This window comes from Lygodium microphyllum, chromosome 2 (genome assembly GCF_053477565.2).
Source record: "Lygodium microphyllum isolate KBCC chromosome 2, Lygodium_microphyllum_v1.1.10, whole genome shotgun sequence".
In the NCBI taxonomy this organism is placed as follows: Eukaryota; Viridiplantae; Streptophyta; class Polypodiopsida; order Schizaeales; family Lygodiaceae; genus Lygodium; species Lygodium microphyllum.
The window spans coordinates 76,331,635-76,355,120 of NC_141136.1; the positions used below are offsets into that span (position 1 = coordinate 76,331,635).

General features: G+C 40.6%; 1 protein-coding gene across 1 annotated transcript; it reads right to left on the reverse strand.

The window, feature by feature from the left end:
• Nucleotides 1-18,544: 18,544 nt before the first annotated feature.
• Nucleotides 18,545-22,879, reverse strand: LOC148039910 (heat stress transcription factor A-2e-like). Its single transcript, XM_087695089.1, has 2 exons — nt 21,939-22,879; nt 18,545-21,548 (listed from the first exon to the last, which is right to left on the reverse strand). The coding sequence occupies exons 1-2, from the start codon at nt 22,182-22,184 to the stop codon at nt 20,451-20,453; spliced, it is 1,344 nt and encodes a 447-aa protein (XP_087551215.1). The 5' UTR covers nt 22,185-22,879; the 3' UTR covers nt 18,545-20,450.
• Between the last annotated feature and the right edge of the window lie 607 nt (nt 22,880-23,486).

Sequence of the window (23,486 nt, forward strand, 5' to 3'; positions counted from 1 at the left end):
AGGCTGTTGGTCATGCTCATTGGGATGTAGCAATGGATGAGGAGATGGCTGTATTAAAGGCCAATAAGACTTGGAATCTAGTATTATTGTCGCAGGGCAAAAAGCTATTGGATGTAAGTGGGTTTATAAGATTAAGCACAATGCAGATGGTTCTATTAGTAGGTACAAAGCTAGGCTGGTTGCAAAAGGCTATGCCTAGACATATGGCATAGATTATGAAGAAACCTTCAGTCCAATTGCTAGGATGGCAATTGCCAGATGTGTGATTGCTTTGGCAGCAGCCAAAGGTTGGAGGTTGCAGCAAATGGATGTGAAGAATGCCTTCTTGCATGGTGATTTGCAGGAAGAAGTGTATATGGATCAACCAGTAGGTTATGAAGATTTAGGGCATCCCACGTATGTGTGCAGGTTAAAGAAGGCGCTCTATGGGCTCAAGCAAGCACCTAGAGCATGGTCTGACAAGATCAGAGAGTATCTTGTCAATATTGGCTTTTATGTTTCTGATGCTGATCACTCACTTTATGTGAGAAAGGGATATGCAGGTTTGGTCATCATAGTCATCTATGTGGATGACTTGATTATTACAGGTGATAGTAATAGTAGGATTGCTGAAGTTGACTTTCTGAAGAAGAAGTTTGAGATGAAGGATTTAGGTGAGCTAAGGTACTTCCTTGGCATTGAGGTGATCAGATGTGATGATGGTATATGGCTGTCCCAAAGACAGTATGGCTTGGATATGTTGTCCAAGTATGGTATGACAGCATGCAAACCACTTTCAGCCCCATTGGAGCAGAATGTAAAGTTGAGTGCTGATGTTGGGGATGAGATAGAAGACCCTACTATGTTCAGGAGGATAGTGGGGAGTTTCATCTACATGACCATTACAAGGCCAGACTTGAGCTATGCTGTTGGTCTTGTGAGTCAGTTTATGCAAGTACCTAGAAAGCCACATTTGGATGCAGTCAGTCGCATATTGAGATATGTGAAGTCCACATTACATTATGGACTTTTCTATGAGGCAGATACAGATGTACAGGTGTTTGGATACACAGATGCAGATTGGGCTGGTAGTATGTCTGATAGAAGATCTACCATCAGATACATGTTTTCTCTTGGTAATGCAGCAGTTGCTTGGAGCAGCAAAAAGCAATCTACAATTGCTTTGTCGAGTACAGAGGCTGAGTATAGAGGTGCTGCTGTTGCAGCATGTCAGGTAGTATGGCTGCAAAAGTTATTGGCTGATTTAGATGTGTAGGTGGAAGGTCCAGTTGTCATTTATTGTTACAACATAAGCAGTATACAGTTGGCTAGGAACCCTGTGTTCCATGCCAGGACAAAACATATTGAGGTACACTACCACTTTGTGAGAGAGAAGGTACTAGCAGGTGAGATTGACTTGGTGTATGTCAGCACACAGGATTAGATAGCCAACATCTTCACGAAGGCATTGGGTACAGAGAAGCTTCAAAATTTTCAAAGCTTACTTGGAGTTGCAGAGATGCAGTTGAGCTTGAGGGGGAGTGTTGAGATGACAAGCTTAACACATGCAGACATTAATGATGGACCGCCTGGTTAAATGGGTCCACACGTCTACACTTAGCATGTTGGTAGTCATTATGACTCTCACATTGCCACTAACTCATTACTTATTATATTCAGGTTGTTACACCTATTTGCAGCTGGCATAGTTATAGTGCTAGTCAATTAGTGTAGTCGGTTATGCATTGTTTGACTTAGTAGGCCACTTTTCTTTATGTTGTATCTTATTTGTTCTTTGTGTACATTGTAAAGTGTGTGAAAGAAGAAGAAGAAACTAGCAAGAAAACGTTTTGGCCTCCATCTCTCTTCTTGTCTCTTGAGTGAGCTTCTCCTTGTGCAATCTGTGTGTGTTCGGCACAGCATCTTGAGCAAGTCCCCCCACTACACAATTCTTGACATGGTATCAGAGCCGCGCCACTAAGAGAGGCTGATTTCAAAGGCTGAAGTAAAGGAGAAGAAGCAAGGTTCGAGCACGCAAGCCACGGGTAAAAAGCTCTCCCATCCTTCCACTCTTTCTCTTGGATAGTGCTTGTGGAGGCACCGGAAGCAGGGTAGAGCAAAAATCTCAGATTACAGTGAGATTTGGTGTGCGCGAAGAGCGCTGTGTATTCTGCATATGTGCCCTTTAGGGCTTTGCCGCAGTTATTTTGGGCATCTGAGGCCGTTTCAGGCTCTATTTTAGAGCCTTAAGGTTGTGGACAGCAGTTTCAAGGTACACTGTGATTTCGGTTGTTTTGACCGAAAGTGGATACGCAGGTTATAGATTGCGAATCTGTAATTATTGAGATGTTTGCAGGAAGCAAACATAAGGTTTATCTGCAACAAACAGGTTGCAGATTGCATGTATTGTTGAGCAGACAGTGAAAAAGGCTATCTGGTGTATTGCTATGCACTACAGATCGAGGGTTGCAGAAGATTTGCTTGTTGTTTGGTATTAGTTTTGTGATAATGGCAGAGAACAGTGGAAGCCCCATCATTGAGAAGCTCGACAAGAACAACTACCCTTCATGGAAGTTTCGTGTCACAAACTTCTTTATTGGAAAAGGCCTCCACGAGTTTGTTTCAGGTGAAGAAAAGGAGCCGAAGGTGAGTGATCCTCCAACTGCAGAACAGACAAAGGCACGGAAGGAATGGAATGCAAAAGACAAGAAAGTCATGTATTGGCTGTCTGCAGTAATTGACAATAATATGCTGGGACATATTAGAAATGCAAAGAATTCATATGTATCTTGGACCATACTTGAAAGTATGTTTTTTGTAAATACAAAGGCATGAAAGATTCAACTCAAGCAAGAGTTGAATACATTGAAGAAAGGGAAGATGTCTATCAATGAGTATGCACTGAAGGTAAGGAGCATTGCAGATGCATTGGCAACGATTGATGTAATACCCGATGATGATAATTTGGTGTCGTCTACCTTGGGTGGACTTAACAATGAAAAGGCTTGGAAGTCTTTTGTAACTTTCGTATACGTCAGAAATCCATTTCCAGATTTCGATGAGTTGGTCTCCCTTATGATCACTGAAGAGATCAACATGCAGAGTGAGACATCTGAAAGAAGTGATGAACATGTCCAAGCTTTCTACTCCAGTTTAGGAAGGGGACGTGGCAGGTTCTCTTCAAGAGGCCGTGGTACAGCACGTGGTAGTGACAACCAGCAAAACAGATTGAATTAGCAATTTGGTGATATGCAAGTTTCAGGAGGTTGTGGTAACTTTAGAGGTAGGGGAAGCTTTAGAGAAAGAGGTGGATGGTAGAATAGAGGATCTAAGAACACTGGTATTGTGTGTCACTACTATGGCAAAACAGGTCATATTGCAGCCCAATGTTATGCTAATAAAGTTAATATTCGCAGTGGTAAGTTGCAGCAAGTAAACTATACATTGTCTTCACGACAGAATAAAGACAAAAATGAACGTCTATTTGTTATGCAGCATATGCTGAATGCTGTTACAGGAAAGGGAACACATGATGATGTTTGCTATGTTGATTCAAGTGCATCCAATCATATGACCAACCATGCAGAATGGTTTGGAGAGATGCAGGATTTGCAAAATGCAGGTTATGTGCAGACGAGTGATGATTCATGCCACCCAATTTCACACATTAGAAAAGTTCCCTTGTCCTTGCATGATGGTAAGACAAAGAGTCTTTCAGATGTATTACATGTGCCATCTATTACAAAGAACTTGGTGGCAGTCGGTCAAATGGTAGAGCAAGGGTTGTAAGTCAGATTTAATGCAAAGGGCTGCTTTGTAGAAGACTTCAATGACAAGTGCTGGTTGGTAGCAAAGGGAAGTAGAGTTGGATGTATGTTTACTCTGGATGCTGGAATTCCTACTATGAATGCTGCTATGTATGCTAAAGGAAAAGGTGTTGTTGCAGATATTGAAATTTGGCACAAACACATTGGACATGCAAATGTACGAAGGCTGAAATTAATGCAGTCCAAAGGGTTGGTTACAGGTTTGTCTACATTTAGAGTTGCAGAATTTCATAAGGTATGTGAAGCATGTCAGTTTGGTAAGCAGGCAAGACAACCCTTTTCACATGATAGAGATGTAAGCAAAAATATCCTTGATGTTGTGTATACAGAGATTTGGGGGCCTACACAAAATGTATCTCTTGGAGGCAATTGATACTTTGTCACATTCATTGATGATTGTTCTAGAAAGCTGTGGGTATATTTTATGAAGGAAAATAGTGAAGCGTTTGACTACTTTAGAACTTTCAAGGCTGCAGTTGAAAGAGAAACAGGCTTGAAAGTAAAGTGCTTGAGGTCAGATGGAGGGAGAGAGTACCTCTCGAATAAGTTCAGTTATTTTCTTAGGTCTCATGGGATAAAGAGACAGTTCACATGCAGGTATACCCCACAGCAAAATGGGGTTGCAGAAAGGAACAACAGACATATTGCAGAAGTTGCACGCGCCTTGATGGCTGAAAAGAATATGCCTAAGCATTTTTTGTCTGAGGTTGTTCATACTGCTGTTTATATTATGAACAGAACTCCCACAGCTGCAGTTCATGGTATGACTCTTGAAGAATGCTTTACTAACAAGAAGCCTGATATATCGCGCTTGAAGGTATTTGGTTGTGTTGCATACGTTCATGTGCCAGATGAGCTACGGAAGAAGCTTGATCCAAAGGAAAAAAAATGTGTTTTTATTGGATACTCTTTAGAGCATAAAGGGTATCGTTGTTATAATCCTGTCACATGTAAGTTCAGAGTGAGCAGGGATGTTATCTTTGATGAAATGAGCAGTTGGTATGCGTCTAGTGCTGATGCATTGGATGATGATGATGATCATGACACTCATGTGCAAGCTCAAAATCAAGAATCACGGACTCTTAGTGGTCCAGAGACATCATCTGGTAGTCCTTGGTCTGGGAGACTAAGGAGTAGCTCTACATCTTTAGGTGCATCTAGTAGCACTACAGTTAAAGACAAAGGAAAGAATGAAGTGTCAGATGGCATTGATGTAGTTCTTGATAGAGACTCCAATGGCTCAGAGAGCTTGGATGATGAGATTGGCATTCCTTCAGTGAGGACTCCAGGTGTGCAGAGAGCACGCGTCAATGCGAAGACTCCATTGAGTGATCCAATGGTACGCAAGTCTAGTAGGGTGAGATACCCTATTAACAGATTTGGTTTTGAAGGTTATGCAGCTCACCATTATGCTTATATGGTGAAAGTGATTGAGGATGTTGAGCCCACATGTTTTGAGGAGGCTGTTGGTCATGCTCATTGGGATGCAGCAATGGATGAGGAGATGGTTGTATTAAAGGCCAATAAGACTTGGGATCTAGTATCATTGCCGCAGGGCAAGAAAGCTATTGGATGTAAGTGGGTTTATAAGATTAAGCACAATGCAAATGGTTCTATTAGTAGGTACAAAGCTAGGCTGGTTGCAAAAGGCTATGCCTAGACATATGTCATAGATTATGAAGAAACCTTCAGTCCAATTGCTAGGATGGCAATTGTCAGATGTGTGATTGCTTTGGCAGCAGCCAAAGGTTGGAGGTTGCAGCAAGTGGATGTGAAGAATGCCTTCTTGCATGGTGATTTGCAGGAAGAAGTGTATATGGATCAACCAGTAGGTTATGAAGATTTAGGGCATCCCACCTATGTGTGCAGGTTAAAGAATGTGCTCTATGGGCTCAAGCAAGCACCTAGAGCATGGTCTGACAAGATCAGAGAGTATCTTGTCAATATTGGCTTTTATGTTTCTGATGCTGATCACTCACTTTATGCGAGAAAGGGATATGCAAGTTTGGTCATCATAGTCATCTATGTGGATGACTTGATTATTATAGGTGATAGTAATAGTGGGATTGCTGAAGTCAAGGACTTTCTGAAGAAGAAGTTTGAGATGAAGGATTTAGGTAAGCTAAGGTACTTCCTTGGCATTGAGGTGATCAGATGTGATGATGGTATATGGCTGTCCCAAAGACAGTATGGCTTGGATATGTTGTCCAAGTATGGTATGACAGCATGCAAACCACTTTCAGCCCCATTGGAGCAGAATGTAAAGTTGAGTGCTGATGTTGGGGATGAGATAGAAGACCCTACTATGTTCAGGAGGATAGTGGGGAGTTTCATCTCCATGACCATTACAAGGCCAGACTTGAGCTATGCTGTTGGTCTTGTGAGTCAGTTTATGCAAGTACCTAGAAAGCCACATTTGGATGTAGCCAGACGCATATTGAGATATTTGAAGTCCACATTACATTATGGACTTTTCTATGAGGCAGATACAGATGTACAGGTGTTTGGATACACAGATGCAGATTGGGCTGGTAATATGTCTAATAGAAGATCTACCATCAGATACATGTTCTCTCTTGGTAATGCAACAGTTGCTTTGTCGAGTACAGAGGCTGAGTATAGAGGTGATGCTGTTGTAGCATGTGAGGTAGTATGGCTGCAAAAGTTATTGGCTGATTTAGATGTGTAGATGGAAGGTCCAGTTGTCATTTATTGTTACAACATGCGCAGTATACAGTTGGCTAGGAACCTTGTGTTCCATGCCAGGACAAAACATATTGAGGTACACTACCACTTTGTGAGAGAGAATGTACTAGCAGGTGAGATTGACTTGGTGTATGTCAGCACACAGGATGAGATAGCCGACATCTTCACGAAGGCATTGGGTACAGAGAAGCTTCAAAATTTTCAAAGCTTACTTGGAGTTGCAGAGATGCAGTTGAGATTGAGGGGGAGTGTTGAGATGACAAGCTCAACACATGCGGACATTAATGATGGGCCGCCTGGTTAGATGGGTCCACACGTCTACACTTAGCATGTCGGTGGTCATTATGGCTCTCACATTGCCATTGACTCATTACTTATTATATTTAGGTTGTTACACCTATTTACAGCTGGCATAGTTATAGCGCCAGTCGACTAGTGTAGTCGGTTATGCATTGTTTGACTTAGTAGGCCACTTTTCTTTATGTTGTATCTTATTTATACTTTGTGTACATTGTAAAGTGTGTGAAAGAAGAAGAAGAAACTAGCAAGAAAACGTTTTGGCCTTCATCTCTCTTCTTGTCTCTTGAGTGAGCTTCTCCTTGTGCAATCTATGTGTGTTCGGCACAGCATCTTGAGCAAGTCTCCCCACCACACAATTCTTGACATGGTATCAGAGCCGTGCCACTAAGAGAGGCTGATTTCAAAGGCTGAAGTAAAGGAGAAGAAGCAAGGTTCGAGCAAGCAAGCCACGGGTAAGAAGCTCTCCCATCCTTCCACTCTTTCTCTTGGATAGTGCCTGTGGAGGTACCGGAAGCAGGGCAGAGAAAAATCTCAGATTGTAGTGAGATTTGGTGTGCGCGAAGAGCACTGTGTATTCTGCATATGTGCCCTTTTGGGCTTTGCCACAGTTATTTTGGGCATCTGAGGCCGTTTCAGGCTCTATTTTAGAGCCTTAAGGTTGCGGACAGCAGCTTCAAGGTACACTGTGATTTCGGCTGTTTTGACCGAAAGTGGATGCGCAGGTTGCAGATTGCGAATCTGTAAATATTGAGGTGTCTGCAGGAAGCAAACATAAGGTTTATCTGCAACAAACAGGTTGCAGATTGCATGTATTGTTAAGCAGACAGTGAAAAAGGCTGTCTGGTGTATTGCTATGCACTACAGATGGAGGGTTGGAGAAGATTCGCTTGCTGTTTGGTATTAGTTTTGTGATAATAGCAGAGAATAATGGAAGACCCATCATTGAGAAGCTCGACAAGAACAACTACCCTTCATGGAAGTTCCATATCACGAACTTCCTTATTGGAAAAGGCCTCCACGAGTTTGTTTCAGGTGAAGAAAAGGAGCCGAAGGTGAGTGATCCTCCAACTGCAGAACAGACAAAGGCACGGAAGGAATGGAATGCAAAAGACAAGAAGGTCATATATTGGCTGTCTGCAGTAATTGACAATAATATGTTGGGACATATTAGAAATGCAAAGAATTCATATGCAACTTGCACCATACTTGAAAGTATGTTTTTCGTAAATACAAAGGCATGAAAGATTCAACTCAAGCAAGAGTTGAATACATTGAAGAAAGGGAAGATGTCTATCAATGAGTATGCACTGAAGGTAAGGAGCATTGCAGATGCATTGGCAGTGATTGATGCAATGCCCGATGATGATAATTTGGTGTCGTCTACCTTGGGTGGACTTAACAATGAAAAGGCTTGAAAGTCTTTTGTAACTTCCGTATATGTTAGAAATCCATTTCCAGATTTCGATGAGTTGGTCTCCCTTATGATCACTGAAGAGATCAACATGCAGAGTGAGACATCTGAAAGAAGTGATGAACAGGTCCAAGCTTTCTACTCCAGTTTAGGAAGGGGGCGTGGCAGGTTCTCTTCAAGAGGCCGTGGTAGAGGACATGGTAGTGACAACCATCAAAACAGATTGAATTAGCAATTTGGCGATATGCAAGTTTCAGGAGGTTGTGGTAACTTTAGAGGTAGGGGAAGCTTTAGAGAAAGAGGTGGATGGTAGAACAGAGGCTCTAAGAACACTAGTATTGTGTGTCACTACTGTGGCAAAATAGGTCATATTGCAACCTAATGGTATGCTAATAAAGATGATATTCGCAGTGGTAAGTTGCAGCAAAGAAACTATACATTGTCTTCACAACAGAATGAAGAAAAAAATGAACGTCTATTTATTCTGCAACATATGCTAAATGCTGTTACAGGAAAGGGAACATATGATGATGTTTGGTATGTTGATTCAAGTGCATCCAATCATATGACCAACCATGCAGAATGGTTTGGAGAGATTCAGGATTTGCAAAATACAGGTTATGTGCAGACAAGTGATGATTCATGCCACCCAATTTCACACATTGGAAAAGTTCCCTTGTCCTTGCATGATGGTAAGACAAAGAGTTTTTCAGATGTATTACTTGTTCCATCTATTACAAAGAACTTGGTGGCAGTCGGTCAAATGGTAGAGCAAGGGTTGTAAGTCAGATTTAATGCAAAGGGCTGCTTTGTAGAAGACTTCAATGACAAGTGCAGGTTGGTAGCAAAGGGAAGTAGAGTTGGATGTATGTTTACTCTGGATGTTGGAATTCCTACTATGAATGCTGCTATGTATGCTAAAGGAAAAGGTGTTGTTGCAGATATTGAAATTTGGCACAAACGCATTGGACATGCAAATGTACGAAGGCTGAAATTAATGCAGTCCAAAGGGTTGGTTACAGGTTTGTCTACATTTAGAGTTGCAGAATTTCATAAGGTATGTGAAGCATGTCAGTTTGGTAAGCAGGCAAGACAGCCCTTTTCACATGATAGAGATGTAAGCAAAAATATCCTTGACGTTGTGCATACAGAGATTTGGGGGCCTACACAAAATGTATCTCTTGGAGGCAATTGATACTTTGTCACATTCATTGATGATTGTTCTAGAAAGTTGTGGGTATATTTTATGAAGGAAAATAGTGAAGCGTTTGACTACTTTAGAACTTTCAAGGCTGCAGTTGAAAGAGAAATAGGCTTGAAAGTAAAGTGCTTGAGGTCAGATGGAGGGGGAGAGTACCTCTCGAATGAGTTCAGTTATTTTCTTAGGTCTCATGGGATAAAGAGACAGTTCACATGCAGGTATACCCCATAGCAAAATGGGGTTGCAGAAAGGAAAAACAGACATATTGCAAATGTTGCACGCGCCTTGATGGCTGAAAAGAATATGCCTAAGCATTTTTTGTCTGAGGTTGTTCATACTGCTGTTTATATTATGAACAGAACTCCCACAGCTGCAGTTCATGGTATGACTCTTGAAGAATGCTTTACCGGCAAGAAGCCTGATGTATCGCACTTGAAGGAATTTGGCTGTGTTGCATACGTTCATGTGCCAGATGAGCTACGGAAGAAGCTTGATCCAAAGGCAAAAAAATGTGTTTTTATTGGATACTCTTTAGAGCAGAAAGGGTATCGTTGTTATAATCTTGTCACATGTAAGTTCAGAGTGAGCAGGGATGTCATCTTTGATGAAATGAGCAGTTGGTATGCGTCTAGTGCTGATGCATTGGATGATGATCATGATCATGACACTCATGTGCAAGCTCAAAATCAAGAATCACGGACCCTTAGTGGTCCAGAGACATCATCTGGTAGTCCTTGGTCTGGGAGACTAAGGAGTAGCTCTACATCTTTAGGTGCATCTAGTAGCACTACAGTTAAAGACAAAGGAAAGAATGAAGTGTCAGATGGCATTGATGTAGTTCTTGATGGAGACTCCAATGGCTCACAGAGCTTGGATGATGAGCTTGGCATTCCTTCAGTGAGGACTCGAGGTGTGCAAAGAGCACGCGTCAATGCAAAGACTCCATTGAGTGATCCAATGGTACGCAAGTCTAGTAGGGTGAGATGCCCTATTAACAGATTTGGTTTTGAAGGTTATGCAGCTCACCATTATGCTTATATGGTGAAAGTGATTGAGGATGTTGAGCCCACATGTGTTGAGGAGGCTGTTGGTCATGCTCATTGGGATGCAGCAATGGATGAGGAGATGGTTGTATTAAAGGCCAATAAGACTTGGAATCTAGTATTATTGCCGCAGGGCAAAAAGCTATTGGATGTAAGTGGGTTTATAAGATTAAGCACAATGCAGATGGTTCTATTAGTAGGTACAAAGCTAGGCTAGTTGCAAAAGGCTATGCCTAGACATATGTCATAGATTATAAAGAAACCTTCAGTCCAATTGCTAGGATGGCAATTGTCAGATGTGTGATTGCTTTGGCAGCAGCCAAAGGTTGGAGGTTGCAGCAAATGGATGTGAAGAATGCCTTCTTGCATGGTGATTTGCAGGAAGAAGTGTATATGGATCAACCAGTAGGTTATGAAGATTTAGGGCATCCCACGTATGTGTGCAGGTTAAAGAAGGCGCTCTATGGGCTCAAGCAAGCACCTAGAGCATGGTCTGACAAGATCAGAGAGTATCTTGTCAATATTGGCTTTTATGTTTCTGATGCTAATCACTCACTTTATGTGAGAAAGGGATATGCAGGTTTGGTCATCATAGTCATCTATTTGGATGACTTGATTATTACAGGTGATAGTAATAGTGGGATTGCTGAAGTCAAGGACTTTCTGAAGAAGAAGTTTGAGATGAAGGATTTAGGTGAGCTAAGGTACTTCCTTGGCATTGAGGCGATCAGATGTGATGATGGTATATGGCTGTCCCAAAGACAGTATGGCTTGGATATGTTGTCTAAGTATGGTATGACAGCATGCAAACCACTTTTAGCCCCATTGGAGCAGAATGTAAAGTTGAGTGCTGATGTTGGGGATGAGATAGAAGACCCGACTATGTTCAGGAGGATAGTGGGGAGTTTGATCTACATGACCATTACAAGGCCAGACTTGAGCTATACTGTTGGTCTTGTGAGTCAGTTTATGCAAGTGCCTAGAAAGCCACATTTGAATGCAGTCAGACGCATATTGAGATATGTGAAGTCCACATTACATTATGGACTTTTCTATGAGGCAGATACAAATGTACAGGTGTTTGGATACACAGATGCAGATTGGGCTGGTAGTATGTCTGATAGAAGATCTACCATCAGATACATGTTCTCTCTTGGTAATGCAGCAATTGCTTGGAGCAGCAAAAAGCAATTTACAGTTGCTTTGTCGAGTACAGAGGCTGAGTATAGAGGTGCTGCTGTTGCAGCATGTCAGGTAGTATGGCTGCAAAAGTTATTGGCTGATTTAGATGTGTAGGTGGAAGGTTCAGTTGTCATTTATTGTGACAACATGAGCAGTATACAGTTTGCTAGGAACCCTGTGTTCCATGCCAGGACAAAACATATTGAGGTACACTACCACTTTGTGAGAGAGAAGGTACTAGCAGGTGCGATTGACTTGGTGTATGTCAGCACACAAGATCAGATAGCCGACATCTTTACGAAGGCATTGGGTACAGAGAAGCTTCAAAATTTTCAAAGCTTACTTGGAGTTGCAGAGATGCAGTTGAGCTTGAGGGGGAGTGTTGAGATGACAAGCTCAACACATGCGGACATTAATGATGGACCGCCTGGTTAGATGGGTCCACACGTCTACACTTAGCATGTCGGTGGTCATTATGACTCTCACATTGCCACTGACTCATTACTTATTATATTCAGGTTGTTACACCTATTTACAACTGGCATAGTTATAGCGCTAGTCGACTAGTATAGTCGGTTATGCATTGTTTGACTTAGTAGGCCACTTTCCTTTATGTTGTATCTTATCTATACTTTGTGTACATTGTAAAGTGTGTGAAAGAAGAAGAAGAAACTAGCAAGAAAATTTTTTGGCCTCCATCTCTCTTCTTGTCTCTTGAGTGAGCTTCTCCTTGTGCATTCTGTGTGTGTTCGGTGCAGCATCTTGAGCAAGTCCCCCCACCACGTGATTCTTGACAACGGAGACATGGTCTTCTTAAGAGTTTAGCCAAAGAAGAGTTCCTTATCTCTTGAGAAATTCAAAAAAGTCAATCCAAGAAATTGTGGGCCCTACAAGATTGTCAAATGTTTTGGAAGGAATGCCTACAAATTAGAAATTTTGCCTCATCTCAAAGTTCATAATGTATTTCATATAAGCCTTCTGAAGCCTTTTCTTCGCAAGGCTAATCATGTCCTAGATGATGGAAAAATTTTAATGCCAACTTAGGGAATTTTAGAAATTTAACTTGATAGAATTCTAGAGGTCAAGAAAAAACCTCTTAGGAATCATATCTTTTGTAAGTGCCCTATCTAATGGAAAGACTTCCTTGAAGAGGATGCCATATGGATCGAGAAGTCCATCCTCAAGAGAGACTCGAGTTTCTCTCAAGATGACGATATCTTGATTTATCTAAGGGAAAGAGGATGTTATGACCCTATCATTGAGTAATTGAATAGTCATTCCCCTCCCTTTCCCCGCATACCCTCCACCCCGAACAATTATTTCTCCCCTTTCCCCTCAACTATGCAACTAGTGTTGTCGAACCATCAACTTTTCAAACCATACATAAATCTCATAGCTCACGTAACTCACTTTGACCTCGTACATATAGTATCCCCTTCCCATACATGATTGATAACAAAATATTAGCTAGAAATCATGCAAGAACACAAGCAAAGAAATACGATTGAGCCACCCAGGAACAAGATCTAATCTACAAGGTCTTAAAACCTTAATCGGGGCTACTTATCACTCTGAATAAGAGAGAATATTTTTTTGTAACTGGATCTATGTGTAGAAATCCAATATATAGGTTATTGTTTAATAATGCCAATGTTTTAAAAGGATTGACTTCATTGCTTTCATGTTGTGCTTAACAAAGACATGAAATGAACCTAGTGATAAAGGATGGTTAATGAAGCTACTTTTAAATATCAAATAGTGTGTTAGAATGTTATGCTTAGAAAACTAAAGAAAACCACATGCAAATGGAAAGCAAACGATCGTCTTTCCCGAATGGAAAACGATTGAAGGCTAGGTAGACCCGATAAATCTAATACTTTCCTCATATGGAAGTTTAGGACAAGAGTTGTACATTGACTTCTCTAAAGATTCGATTTTAGATCTTTATCATGTGTCGTTTTAAGGGAATAGAGATGAGATTTTTCCTTATGGGCAAAGGGGTAGAGCTCATCTCCCCCTTGTCTCTCATTCACTATGAACCAAGTGTGAGAATTGACCTTCTCTCAATCTTGAAGGATTACAATGTGATTGCTTGGAGTGAGCGCTAGAATGTTGTTAGAGACTATTAGGTCTTTTAGGAACTTCATGTTGCAATGCTCATAGGTTGAGACCAAGTGTTTCGCAAACCCAGGGCCACCCAGTCAGAGACCATAGTTTGATTATTTCTATGGAGTATGGACAACTATGTTTGCATAAGGTTCAAGTGTTGTGGCTAACATTGAAATTTTGCTTAAGTAAATTGGTCATGTAAATGTGCAAGGTTTGAAAAATATGCAATCAAAATAGATTATGTATGGCTTACAAGTTCCGAGTTAATAGGACATGTAAAGTATATACATCATATCAATTTGGAAAGCAATCAAGGCAAGCTTTTTCACATGAAAAGCATGTATGTAAGAATCTACTTGACTTGATACATTATGATGTGTAGGGTCCTACAAAGACTACAACTATGAGTAGTTGCAAGTATTATATCTCTTTCATTGATGACCATGATCAAAAAGCATGGGTTTAATTTATGTGTGAGAAAAGTAAGGTGTTCACTTACTTTAAAAGCTTTAAAGTTCTGATTGAGAATGAGATAGATTACATATTAAATTCTTAAGGTTGAATGGAGGGGGAGAGTACTTCTTCAATGAGTTTTCTAATTTCTTGCAAAAAAATGGTATTCAAATGTACTTTACATGTAAGTACACTCTGCAACAAAATGGAGGTGCTAAGTAAAAAAACATGCATATTATAAAGGTGGCTTTAGCATTGATTTTTGAAAGAAACTTGCCTCGCTACTATTGGGCAGAAGTAGTTGCTACTATGCATACATTATGAGCACAATATGGAAGATTGGTGTACATGATATGATACTTGAGGATAAGCATATATATTAAAAGTCAAATCTACTGAAAGTATTTGGATGTATTGCTTATGTACATATTCCTCATGAGTTGCGCATTCAATTAGATCCCAAAGTCAAAAAATATATATTTGTGTGATATTCTCTTGAGCACAAGGGATATAGATTCTATAACCCTATTAAAGGTGAGTTGAGAGTTAGTAGGGATGTTATCGTTAATTAAATGAGTAGCCAATATACCAATGTATATGATACAATTGTGGCTAATATGGATAAGAGTGTGGTTGTGCAGAAAATAGTTCAACAGTCATAGAAATTGAGTGGGCCACATGAGTCTCCTAGTCGTGGGTCTGATGATAGACCTTAGAGTGGTAGAGTACATTCACAAATCACTCCACCAAGTACATCACAAGTGCAAAGGAAAGGCGAGGAGAAGGCTGGGGATTCACCCATTATAACCTACGTATCATCAAGTTTCTCTCATATTGATGTGAATTCAGATGGTTCTAAGCAAAGCTTAGATGAAGAGTTTTGGATTCCATCTATTAAGACACAAGTATAAAAAAGGCACAAGAGGATACTAAGGCACTTGGTAGTGATCTAGGTCCACAAAGGTCAACAAGTGTTAGAAAGCCCATGCAACAATTGATATATAATATTATGTAGCTCATCACTATCCATACATGGATAAGATTGTGTAGGATATACATCCTGCTCTTTTGAGGATGTAGTGGGTAATGAGCATTGGGATAATATTGTGGATGAAAAAATGATTGCACTAAAGGCAATGATACGTGGAATTTGATGCCTTTAGTGGGTAATGAGCATTGGGATAATATTGTGGATGACAAAATGATTGCGGTAAAGGCAATGATACATGGAATTTGGTGCATTTACCTTAAGGTAAGAAAGTTGTTGTGGATGCTAATGGTTTACAAGATAAAGCATAAGTATGATGGATCATTTTAGAGCTATAAGGCAAGGCTATTTGCTAAAGGATATGCACAAACTCATGGTATTGATGCTGAGACTTTTGCTCTAGCAACTAAAATAGCTATTGTGAGGTATGTCATATAGTGGTTGCATCAAAGGGTTGGATCATACATCAAATGGATGTTAAAAATGAATTCTTGCATGAGGAGTTACAAGAATATGTGTATATTGAGCAGCCACCTAGTTATGTGCATAATAGTTATCTTGATTATATATGCAAACTTTATAAAGCCTTACATGGGCTAACACAAGCACCCAAGGCATAGATGATAGGACTGCAAAGTATCTTATTAGCATTGGATTCTATAGAGCACAAGCTGATTACTCACATTATAAATGTGAGGATGATGTGGGTCTTGTAGTCATCACTACACACACACACACACACACATACACATATGCATATACATATATATATACACACATACACATATACATATATATATATATACACATATATAAGGTTGTCACAAAAACACTACACCTTGGATATGCTAAAAAAGTATGGTATAGCTTATCTAAATATCTTTGGATGACAATGATAAGCTTAGTGCTGATAGGGACGATGTGATTGAAGATGTCACTATGTATAAAAAGGTTGTGGACAACCTTATTTATTTGCAATCACTAGGCTAGATCTAAACTACACAGTTGGTTTGGAGAGTTAGTCCATATAACTTCAACCAAAGCTACATTTGGATGCTATGTGGCACACATTTCACTATGTTTGACTATGCCTTATTCTATACCCTTAAACTTACATGGTTACACAAATGCATATTGAACTTATAGTATTTCAAATAGAAGATCTAACAGTAGATTCATGTGTTCTTTTTGAAGTGGTGTTGTTAGTTGGAGTAGCAAGAAACAACCTACAGTTGCACTATCTAGTACTAAGGAAAAGTAAAGGGGTGTTGTGATTGCAACATGTGAGGTAGCTTGGCTATACAAACTACTTGGTGATTTGGAACTGCATGTAGACAAAAATATTATATCATCTACTATGCTAACCTTAGTAAAATTCAGCAGGCAAAGAGCCCAATGAATCAAACATGGAGCAAAAATATAGAGGTATGTTACTATGTCATTTGAGAGGGGGTTCTAGTAGAGGTGATATTTACTTGGTTTATATCAGTTACAAGATCAAGTTGCAAATATTTTTACCAAGGTCTTGGGAGCTAAGAAGCTCTACCGGTTTAGGACAATGCTTGGAGTACATTGCTCATGCTAAGATCGAGGGGGAGTGTTGAGATATTGAGCTCCACATTGATCAACATCGACTACATGCCTTGTGATGTGGCATGACTTTACTCACCAACATGTTAGGTGACCAATATGGAGGATATCCATGTGATTCTATAACTAGACTATACCCATATAGTCCACTCTCAATCATCGCACATTCATTTTGCCATCTCACTTATCCTTAGTGAGTTCACACTCAGTGACCGTATGTATATATGTTCTAGTACTTTCGTATTAGTCTTTTTTCATATTGTAGACTAAGCTCTTTTGTGTGCAGGAAGAAGAAAAAAGAAGAATATTTCAACCATACTTCTCTATGTGTGAAAGTCTCCATTATGTGTACTTGCTCTTGGTTACTGCACACCTCTTTCTCTCTATCCTCTTGTTTGTTTACACCATCACCTATAACCATTGATAAGACATCCTAAGATTTTGAGAAGTCTCTCTCATACAAAATGAAGATAGATAAAGACATCCATGTCCTATCCTTCAAACCATTGAAAGTGGCCATATCTAAGTCAAGATTTTGGGCTACCTCAATATACGCATGCACATATGCAAACCCTATTCATGCTTATTTACTATTAGGTTTGCCCTTATTACATTATTCAACTCTTGCTTGAGCCAAAGCTTCCATGCCGTTGTATTTGTGCTATGTCTTTTCCAAGACTAACACATGCCTCCTTACATAAGCCTACATTCTGAATTTGGGAAATCATTATATCTTTTGCTATACTACATACAATATAAGACTTGTGGCCTTTTTTATTCCAAGCTTCCCAAGCATTTCAATTCTTATGTGGTCATTCCCCTTTGAGTGAAAAGAGGTGGTTGATTCTCTTCTTTTATATATTTCAAAGGACCTTTGCCATCAATATATTACTAATTACTAACTTTCTATATTAATAATTGTTTTTATTAAGCATCTCAATGACCAATGTTACCAAATATTTTTTCCAAACACAATCAAATACTTTAGATATGCAATCCAATGCAAAATGACCACAAGCTCTATCACAACTATGCAATCAAATCATTCTAATTGCACTATGAAAAACAAAACTAGCATAAACCTTGCAAAAGAATATTTTTGTAATTCTTGAATGTGTTACATAAGGCACTGCACTAGAACACAACCAAAATGACCAAAAGTACATGTATCAAGATCACACAAGACATGAAATGACATCAAAACCAAAATAATGATGGAATGCATCCATGTTGTATATTTCAATCTCTCTTTGCCCACCTAACTGACAACAAAGTCATCTCAATCAAACACCTTTTTCCATTATCAATAATAAAATCAAGTTAAATGTATAAAGTCTTTCTTTATATGGACATGGAATACATGTGACAAGGGCAGTTTCTCAATTGCCTTGCTTGCCTCCTTTGAAGGTACTTGCATAAGAATGGATAGAATGGAAAGAAAACTCATTCAAGGATTCCATTCTCTAGATCTTCCCTTCTTCCTTCTCTTATTTCTTGCTAGATAGCTTGACATCTTCCACAAATTGAGTTTACTTTTACAAAAATGCAAAGCATTCACATATACGGCATAGCTTGTTCACACTATTAGATTACTATGAACCAAAACCACCAATTGCCTTAGGACTTTGAAAATAATAAAAATGCAATTCATTGTCGACTTCTTGCACAATATGCAATGAATAGTGATCATTTGCTAATAGAAGCACGAAGGCGTGTGTATGTCAAAGTACCAAACAACCCTACAAGATGCAAACAAACAAGTAAAAATAAATTCTTGAGCTACAGCCCAATCCATTTACCAAGAAGATTGATACCCTATCACCTGGTTTCTTATTCTGTGTTCTACGTGAAATATTTGAAAATTCACTTAGGGCAAGGTGAATAGCAGTTAAACATTGATCATTACATAGTATACTCACACCTAGATTGATTCTCAACTACAAGACAATGATATGTCAAACCTTCTATCCTCTTATCTCCAGTACTTGCTCAAGCGAAAGAATCACCCATGGGTGGAAGCTCCATGCAGGTCAACATCCTTACTTCAAAGCCACTTTGTCAACCTCGTCTCTGCCTGAGGACAATGACCAGTAATAAGAAGGGAAGTGTTCTCGGTATCCTAGATCAATCCCTGCCGCATTGGCCACTAAATTACTAGATGTAAGCACACCCTATACTAGAAATCCTATTAAAAGGATGCAGAGCTTCATATGTACAATATCCAGTGATCACTTGGACTCTAGTCCCATTGGCAGTCTCATCCACACGTGGCTGGTAGTATGGGACACCAGCCCTTGCAATGGGAGCTTGACCAAAATGCTACAGCTCCGACCCGCAGGAGTGAACCCAAATTAGCTCTATGGTTGGGAGGTGAGCTTGATGTCCATCCCTCATGTTTCTTAAATTGTTTTGCCATTGCAAGCTGTGTACTGGTCTCACCTGCTCCAACAGAATTTATGCTTTGTTGTTCGTCAAGCAATATGCAGACCGCATCTGTTTGCTGATAGAAACATAGAGGTATGTGCACTTTTGCCAGGGAAAGCAGATGGTGTTCATCAAGCAAGGAGTTTCTAGATTGTTTGCCAGGACAGATTTACCTCATACCTTCGATCATTTGAGGTTGGCCTCATATCACTTTCAGCTTCTAGATTCTTTCTGTCTACATGAGAAGCCTGGTTACTGCTTTTTTTCAGCCATCTAGAACTGTTTTCTGGTCTGGCACCAGATATTGGACCTAGAAGTCTCTTCTGTGTGAGACTTTTGCTTGACTTTCATGAAACCATTAAGTCCTTTGAAGTGTCACAATACCCTAGAACTCACTGACGTACTGGAATCTGGGGCGGTTGTACATTGGCAATGCACACCAAAATGCGCAATGCTTGCAAGAAGGTGCAAGGCTGTACCTGATACACTGATTGAATGCTAGAACAGTACATACCATGTTGCCATAAGCCACTATAGATGGAACTGCACTCTGCTAGTTGATCCTTCTAGTCTTTAACACTTCTGGAGGTTAACTCCTTGATCCCCCTGCCTGTGGGGCTAGCCTGTCTTGGCTTATAATTGAATCTTTCTGATAAGGCTGACTGCTTCTGTGCCCATTCTCAATCTATGCATCCAACTGCTTCAGTCTTCAGTTGGACACTTATTCAAGTAAAAAGATTGCTGTCAAGAATTCCACCAGTGATCACAAACCTTGCGATCAACATTCTGGCACAAGGCATAACACATGGACCCTATGGGAGCTTGAAGGGAAATAGAGGCAGTTAAACTCAGTGTCCCCTCAAAGATCTACTCACTCATCCCTAGCTTCTGAAGGAAAGAACCAAGTTTACTCCATAGCTCAATTTCATATACTACACTGTACAAACAACAGACAGTAGCAAATCTACAAACGATAAGTAGGTACAATGGTAGCAAACTTTGCACTCAAGACTTCAAGTGACACCAAGCCCTCTGTTTGAAGCTCCCTGACTCAAAACCATTAGATGTAATGTCATACATCATCTACTGGGCATATAAGTAAGACAGGCTTCTGAAAGTTAGGCACTATTGCAGTGAGAGCACATATGGTACACCTTTACATGAGGGATGGGTATTGGTAGTCTTCACTCCTAGAATCTATAGATTGCACCCTTGAACACACACCTTGCCTTCTAATTTACAAAAACTGTCTTTCACGAGGGCTTGCTTCATCCTCTTGATCATCTGCCTCATCTTCTGCTTCACTATCTGTTGTACGAGGACTCTCGGTAAGAAAGTTCTCCCAAAACATATCATTGGATCCAGAAGTTTGATTCATCTTTCTACTAGGTTTCTTTGTAGAATAACCTGGAGTCTGGGATGCCTGAAGCGCAGGTGCATTTCTCTCATCCACTGCACTTGGCATAGCTGGCACTGATTCAGTCTCTTTCTCATTGCCTAAAGGATTGGACTCAGTACTATGCCCCCTATTCCCATGTCCTAGAACTGAAACATTTATACTTTCAATATCAATTGTAACACCACCCTTTTCAGGCACTGTTACATCGACAGAATCACCAAAACCATGTCTAGAAGGGTCATCTCCTGAAGTTGTCATGTCCATGGCAGAGTGGCCAGATCCATCAGTTGAGGGAGTCTCAGGATGTCCTGCAAAAGTATTTCTCTCACATGATGTGCCACCAGAGTTATAGCTCATGGAACTGCTACCACCTGAGAGACTTGCACAGGAGATAGTGAGCTGTTTAAATATTCCTTCTGGTGGTTCCAACCTAGAGATGGCTTTAGGACTGTCAATCTCAGCAGCCTCTCCTGGCTCCGGTGCTGCATCTTGGCCTGTCAATCTTCGTTTTTTATTAAACAGCAGAAGTGGGTTGCTCTCATTTTGTTGTACAAACTGACTGAAAGAACTTGGGCTTTGCATTGCTCTCGCTAAAAAGGCAACCATCTGTTGCTGACGTCCTTCCAAAGCTTGAAGTCGATCACCCAAGTTCTGTAGCTCAAGCTCTGTACCATGCTGCAATTCCTTTAACTTGAGCAGCTCCATCAACAAAGTGCCCTTTTCCTTTTTAAGCTCTTTAATCTCTTCCTCAAGTTCAGTATGTCTTGGATCATTGCAACCTCCTTGAGATTGGTTTTCCTGTTGCTGCACTTGATATCGATGAGAATGGTGTGATTGAGGTTTCCTTCGGTGGATATTTTTTAATGAGTCTTTAGAGCCTTTTGAAAAACCCTCTGTTGCAAATTCCCATCGCTCTGGGTCGATTTTCCTGAAACCCTGTGTATAGCCCATATCAAGAGATATGTTTTTCAGTTAGAATAAATTTAGCAACTCCGCATCAAATAAAAGCATGTACAGGCAGAAAGTGATGTCTCCTCCAACTGATAAGAAAACAATGCACATATTGGACATCCATTCTGAGTGGAACTTTTTTTAGCCATGAGCATCAATGGATAAACTGGTCAAAACAGGATCAATCCAGGCTCAATTCTCATGTTTACAAAACTCAAAAGGATCACGCAAACCAACCCGAAAAGCCGTATCCAGAACCATTCAACCTGTCATCCATGGCTTGGCACACATAGAAGTAAACTGAAATGATTCTTGCAGGAAGCTACAAGATAGGTATGAACGAAAAATAGCCTACAGAAAAATGGACTGACTTACATAAGTATTAAGCTGTCTGACAAAGCTTGAAAAATTGTTATGCTTGAAATATTGAGGCAGCAACTCTCTGGCAAAATCCACAGGATTCCACACAACAAAGCTGTCGTTGTTGCTGCTCCACGACACAATATCGTTAGAGATGGGATCGTCAACCATCTCGTAGGTCTTCGTAAGGAAAGGTGCAGGTGCATTGTTGTTATGAGCTCCATCTTGCCCCATGAGATCATTTGTTGAGAGCAGACGCATACGCTGGGAAATGCTATTAATCTGCTCCTCTTCTGCAAAAGCGGATGGCTACTACAGCTCCAAATCCACAGGCTGTTGATAATTAGGGATTGATCACTATCTTCGATGGCACGTATATCAGTTCTTGAGCTTGGCCCTTGTTGAAAACCCTGCTTTACCCATATGCAAGGTGAGTGTCAGAGTAGCAATGCTACTGTATTGGTACCTGGAAAGCTAGCAGGTGCTGGATCTGAATTAGACTCCCCCCCTGCTAGCTTATTCTGAGTCCTGAGATTACCAAAATTGCCTCAGAGACCCAGAATTGATCAATTAATCCACCCTGTTAGATCAAGCAATCCACTCTGTCAGGGCTGCAGCAACACAGGCAAAAACCCCCAATTCTCTCAGGGGCTGTGTTTGTTGGGCGAGTCTGCAATCTGAGGAGTTTAGTCCGTGATATACATTGACCCATTCAGAGACCCAATTCAGAGTTCTGGATACCCATTGACGAGAAGTCTGCAGAAAGGGAGGGGAGGAAAATAGGGTAGCTTCCAGGAGCCCACCATTTCCCCTTTTGACTGCCACAAGGAGTAGTGCTTTCATGGACGAATTAACAAACTGTCAGATTTGACACACCCACGCACACATCCTTCCACACGTCTACCTTTCAAAAAGACCTATGTTGCCACGCCTCTCTCTCTCTCTGTCTCTCTCCCCCCCCCCCTTTAGGAGTCAATAGACAGCTTCCTACCACACAAGATTTTTAATCTAATCTTGAAGCCTAAGGCACCTTTCCTCGTCACAAACGCTACGGAACTGTTCTCATACGCGTTTCTAATCGGAAACCGTTTCTCACAAGGGGGTTTTGAGATACGCATCAAGGTCACATGGGGGTTTTAAAAAACCCCATTTTAAAACACGAAAAAAAAAGTAGCCAACTTGCCACTCTCACTGGTGCAACTACTCCACCCAGCACTGACAATCACTTCTTCTACTTACTTGCTACTCTCACTAACACAAGTAGTCTAGCAGTAATGATGATCACTTCTTCTACATACAACACAGATGCAAACGGCAAAAGCCAACGATCATTGCATCATAGATGACCACAACAAACAATCACATCAACATCAAGCGGGAAGAAGTTCCAAGGAGCACGTAGAGGAGCAATAGCCAAGCAACAGGGAAAGGACATAGACGAGAAGAAGGGACACGATGGGAAGGGGGCCCATGAGCCATCGTGAATGGGGCAAGGAAGGTGGCATTCCAAGTCAAGCCGCCATGAACACCAAGCACATGGTGGGAGTGGTAGGACCCCAAAGC